Raw genomic sequence first — 5,361 nt, forward strand, 5'->3', positions numbered from 1 at the left:
ATGAAGTCCGGATCGTCCGGCACCATACTCATGTCGATCGAAGCCTGGTTGAGACTCATCGCGATCGCCGCTTGGCGGGTCGAGACACCGACGTTGTGGTCGATGAGGCTGTAAATGTCAAACCAGTCCGTGACAAGGAGCCCGTCAAACTTCATGTCCTTTCGGAGCAGGTCCACCGTGAGCTTTTGGTTGCTCACCATCGGCACGTTGTTGACGACTTCGTAGCTCGCCATACCGCTGAGCGCACCGGCGTTGATTGCCGAGAGAAACGGTAGCGAGTAGTAGTTGAGCAGCTGGTACTCGGTCGGGAAGGCACCCCCGCGGTCGTCGCCCGTTGACGTGGCGCCATACGCGACAAAGTGCTTGAAGTTGGCCGCGACACCGGGCACCGACTGAATACCCGTGACGGCCTCGGCAATCATCTCCGAGACTAAGTACGGGTCCTCGCCGTAGCTCTCAAAGATGCGCGACCAGCGCTTGTGGACAACAACGTCGCCGTTGGGCGCAAAGATCCAGTTGACGCCGCTCGCCGCCGAGTCGCGCGCCGTGACATACGCCGACTTGCGCACGAGGTCGCGGTTGAACGATGAGCCCTTGTTGGTTTGCTGGGGCGAGAGCGCGGCGCCAAAGGTGTAGCTCGCGCCGTGGATCGAGTCGAGGCCAAAGAGCATCGGCGGCGCGCCTTCTTCCTTGAAGATGTCTTGGATACGACCCAGCAAGCTGCGCCACTCGGTGACGTTCATTTGGCCGTTGAGAAAAGACCCGACGCGGAGCTTGGCGCATTCGCGCACCTTGGACTCGTTGAGCTTGCCGTTTCCGTCCATAATATACGAGAGGTCGAGCTGCGTCATTTGACCAATCCACTCGTCCGTCGTCATCTTGGCCACGATGGCCTCGGCCTGCGCGTCATAGTCGACGGCGGCAGCCAGCGTCGAGAGCAGCGAGAGAAGATGCAGCACCTTCATACTACTACTCGTCGTGATCTGGCAAACTGCAAAGTGAACGACTCAGTTGTTGTACGACGTGAGAAGCAGCACCCAAAACGACGCCATCCAGCGGACCATCTGCTGGCGCTTCAAGAACGACGACGGGGCAGCCCGAGCTGATTCGCAGCGCACACGACGACCCAAATGAGCGTGGAACACATTTGTCATGTTCGATGGACATATGTATAATGAAACTGCTCTGGAGATCGACAATGCCTCCACCAGCCCAACAAAGCGTCGGGAAGAGTGCCGGGCAGTGTGTAACATCGATGAGTGCTCGTAGAAGAGAGTACGATAGTGTACACGCATATTGTCCCAACTCGACGGTATGATAGCAAGTATGATAGGTCGAGAGCAGTCAGGGCGCTTCTACCGCACTCTTTCACAATGCCGCTCGATGCCATGGCGGTGTGTCGGTCGTCATGGGCCAAAAAGTAATCACAACCTATTTTAATAATGTCACTGAAGACGGTCACCATAATAAGGCCACGCTCGGCAAGTGCCACAAGGAACACAAGGAAGAAGCAAGATTAAAACGGCCTATGCCGGAAATTCGTGCCTACCGGAAATCAGGTTGGAGGCCGGACGACCCTAGAAATAGGACCCTTAATCCGTAAAATTCGAAAGACTCATTTCAACAACAACCAATTTTAATAGTGCGAACCGGGCGAGAGGGAGATCTTACTGGGTGTGCACGCTACTGTATTCTGGGAAAACGTGGGTCCTGACCAGATTGACGGGTCGCGTCCGTGCCGCAAAGACAGCCAGATTCTGGACAGGACACTGGGTGCGGACGACAGTCCCTAACTAGACGGCAGCACTTATGGGCCGCAGCGACGTACGCTTTGATTCTTGTGCCAACTAAATAAAATCTTGGTCCGATTCAGTAGTCAGTACGCGGACGACTGCAGCCGCACATGGGAACGTATGTGTAACGTCACAGCTGGTTCCATTCGTGCCAACATGGACAGCCATGTTGAAGTTGCACGTGGCACATCGACGGGCCATTTCAACCATCCAGTCGCTCGTCGTCACCGAGGATAATACTAGGATACACAATTTCGCATGATAGTCCCACCCTTCGTCTTCTTCCAGGGGGAAGCGTTCGCACAACACGCATGTTCTCTCGACGGCGGTGTGGATCCTGCTACAGTAGCAAACTAGCACACAGAGTATTGCTCATGTTCGTTGCAAATTACAACATTCAGTGTTGGCCACACTTATTCACGTCGTGACGTGGCACGCGGCGAGGACGAGGTCGTTGTCTGTGGCATGAAGACAGTGATCGACCTGCGCGAGGTGGCGGAGCTGGCCAGTGGCGGCATCGTGGCGCCACTGCTGGTGCTTTGTCGGTGTCGAGCAGTCGCCAAGCCCAAGGCCCTCGGCGCCGAGGCCCAGGCACAGCCCCGAGCCCACAATCGAGAGCGTGTTGTGCACGGCGTCAAGCACCCAATTGTTGACGCTCGGCAAGTTGCCAAGCAGGCCCACGAGCCGCTCGGGTATCGTAAGGGCGTGGCCATGGCCGGCGACAACGCTGGCCGACTCACTGGACCGGTCGTGCAAGTGGAACACCTGGGCCAGCAACGTCTTTGGTGCGTACGCAAAGGCCTGGCAGAGCGTCCCAATCGTATTGGCGTCGCAAACCGTCTCGGGCTTGACGCCCACGTAGTAGGCACCTGCCTCAGCCGACTTGAGCAAGCCCGACCCAATGCCACCGTTGTAGATCGCAAAGTCGTTGAAGCCAATCGAGAACGTCACCGTCGTCGACTGCCCGGGCGAGAGCGACACTTTGGTAAACTTCTTGAGCATCTTGGTCTCGGGCGTCCCGGACGTACGCGCACCTTGGCTCAGAAAGAGCAAGACCGCTTCCTTCCCGGCCATTGTGCCTGTGTTGGTCACGACGACGCTCGCCGTCAGCGACTCGGCCGATGTGTTGAGCTGGTTGGCGCTGAGCGCAAAGTTGGTGTAGCTGAACGTCGTGTAGCTCAGACCGGTGCCAAACTCCCACTCGGCGGGACACGCCGCGCCCGTGAGCACGCACACGCCGTTCTTGCGCTGGAAGTACGGCGTCACCATGTTGTCTTTGGTCTGGTCCTTGGGGTACGTCATGCTGAGACGGCCGCTGGGGTTGGTGAGGCCGAGGATGATCTCGGCGATGGCCTGGCCGCCCATGTGGCACGGCAGCATCGCGTCAATGACAGCGTGGACGACGTCGGCGACACCGTTGAGGAGGCGCGGGCGACCTTCGACGAGCACGAGGATGACTTTGGTGCCGGTGGAGGCAATGTCGCGAATGTACTGGAGCTGCCCGGCCGGCAACGTGGCGTCCTTGATATTGCCAAAGCTCTCCGCGTACGGCGCCTCACCCACGACGATGACCGCGTACTCCGCTGCACGTGCTTTGTCCAACGCGCTGGAATAATTTCCAACATGGCTGCCTTGAATGTCAATGCCCTAGTATAGAGCTGTAGCAAAAATATCACAATATCGACAAGGCACCGGAAGGAACGAAAGGCGGGATGGGTCCTTGTACAGCGAGGCGAACGCCGCACGGATCGACTGACTACCGGCAAACACGCTGTTGTCGCTGCGGCCTTGCCACTCCCACGTCCAGCCGCCGCAGAGGTAGCCAATGTTGTCAACCGACGGCCCCGTCAAGAAGAGACGCGGCTCGTTCCACAGTGGGAGCACGTTCTCTCTGTTCTGGAGAAGCACGATAGACTCACGCGCGATGGCGAGCGCCGCGTCACGGTCTTCGTTGCTACCGACGCGTGCCACGTCGTCGGCGCCGTGCATGGGCGCGTCAAATAACCCTAGCTGGAGCTTCATTCTACACGCGCGCGGAGGTTAGGGTTGCCGAAATTGAGAGTCTTCGTACTTGATGACGCGCTTGGCGGACGCGCGGAAGCGCGATGCCGGAAGCTTCCCGGCCTTGAGCAGCGACTCGGCGTACCCAACAAAGCTCGCGTCGTACGGCACCATGCTCACGTCCACGGATGACTTGGTCATGGCGACGCGGACCGCCTCCATGTTGGAGTTGACCAAGTGATGCACAAAGTTGAGATGGTAAATGTCTTCCCAGTCGGTGACGAGCACACCGTCAAAGCCCATGTCGTGTCGCAGTAAATCCACCGTCATCTTTTCGTTGACAACCATGGGCACATCGTTGATCGACGCGTACCCTGTCATGCCCGAGCGAATGCCGGCGCGGATCGCCGCCGTGAACGACGGCGTGTAGTAATTGAGCAGCTCGTACTCGGAGACAAAGGCAGTTCCGAGGTCGTCGCCCGTGGCCGACGCGCCGTATGCGCCAAAGTGCTTGAACGTCGCTGCCACGCTGCGCACCGACTGGATGCCGTGGACCGCGGCGACACCGAGCTCCGACGTCAAGTACGGGTCCTCGCCAAACGTCTCGTACACGCGCGGCCAGCGTTTGTGTTGCGCGATATCGAGACCCGGTGCGAGCGCCCAGTTGACGCCGGCTGCCGCCAAGTCGCGGGCGGTGATGGCGCCAAAGCCCGAGACAAGCGATGGGTTGAACGTTGCGCCGTTGTTGATTTGCTGTGGGCCCATGACCGCACCGTGCACGTAGTTGGCGCCGTGCAGACTGTCGAGGCCGTAGAGGACAGGCGCGACGTGGTGCTGGGCGTAAATGGCTTGGATGCGCGAGATCATTGCGCGCCATTGATGGACGTTCAGGAACCCGTTCAGGAACGCGCCGACGCCGATGCGCGCGCACTGGGCGACCGCGGCTTCGTTCAGCGAGCCGTCCGGGTACGTGATGTAGCCAATGTTGATCTGGGCCATTTGAGCGATCCACTGATGCGGCGTCTACTGAGATATTGCAGCCCACGGCGGTTGAAGGTGATGACGTACCATGGCCGTAATGATGGCTTCAGCGCGCGCATCCAGGTCGTTGTACGCTGTAGCATTTTGCGCTGCGGCGACTGCCGTGATTGACGCAAGAAGGGACCACTGCATGCGCGACGGGTGATTTTGAAATGCCCCAGAGAAAAGAACTTAGCGCGTGGGATAAAAGATACTCCTTCGTGCCAGCTGTGGAGTTTGCTGTTTGGTATCCAAGCGCGAATGAACGTATCGGGCGTCCTTGATACAGCGAGTGCACACAATATTGTCTGCATAAGTGAGAACGTTCGAGTTGTGTTTGTGCCAACGCAAGCTGCGGTAGCGGTGAAGCCTATCGGAAGCATAGAAGCACCATCTCAACATCTTCAACATTGCAGTTGAAGTTGGACGGCCGTGCAGTTGCGACGCTAGTTGGCCGCTCATGCGCACACCCTCTGAGTGTGTACATACCCGTCAGGACAGTGAATTAAATTTATATACAACTAGTGCGGTTGACTTGTGTCGCAGT

At 58.2% G+C, this 5,361-nt stretch overlaps 2 protein-coding genes across 2 annotated transcripts; both read right to left on the bottom strand.

Annotated features, from left to right (window-relative positions):
• SDRG_17174 (hypothetical protein) lies at positions 1–988 on the bottom strand (the record flags this gene model as incomplete). Its single annotated transcript, XM_008623411.1, has 1 exon — positions 1–988. A coding segment is annotated over exon 1 (963 nt), but the record flags the coding sequence as incomplete, so codon positions are not given.
• A 1,222-nt stretch (positions 989–2,210) lies between these two features.
• Positions 2,211–4,967, bottom strand: SDRG_17175 (hypothetical protein; the record flags this gene model as incomplete). Its single annotated transcript, XM_008623412.1, has 4 exons — positions 2,211–3,440; positions 3,486–3,816; positions 3,865–4,817; positions 4,863–4,967. 4 exons carry the CDS (start codon positions 4,965–4,967, stop codon positions 2,211–2,213), a joined length of 2,619 nt encoding a protein of 872 aa, XP_008621634.1.
• Positions 4,968–5,361: the final 394 nt, after the last annotated feature.

This window comes from Saprolegnia diclina, assembly GCF_000281045.1.
Source record: "Saprolegnia diclina VS20 unplaced genomic scaffold supercont1.208, whole genome shotgun sequence".
Lineage (NCBI taxonomy): Eukaryota > Oomycota > Saprolegniomycetes > Saprolegniales > Saprolegniaceae > Saprolegnia > Saprolegnia diclina.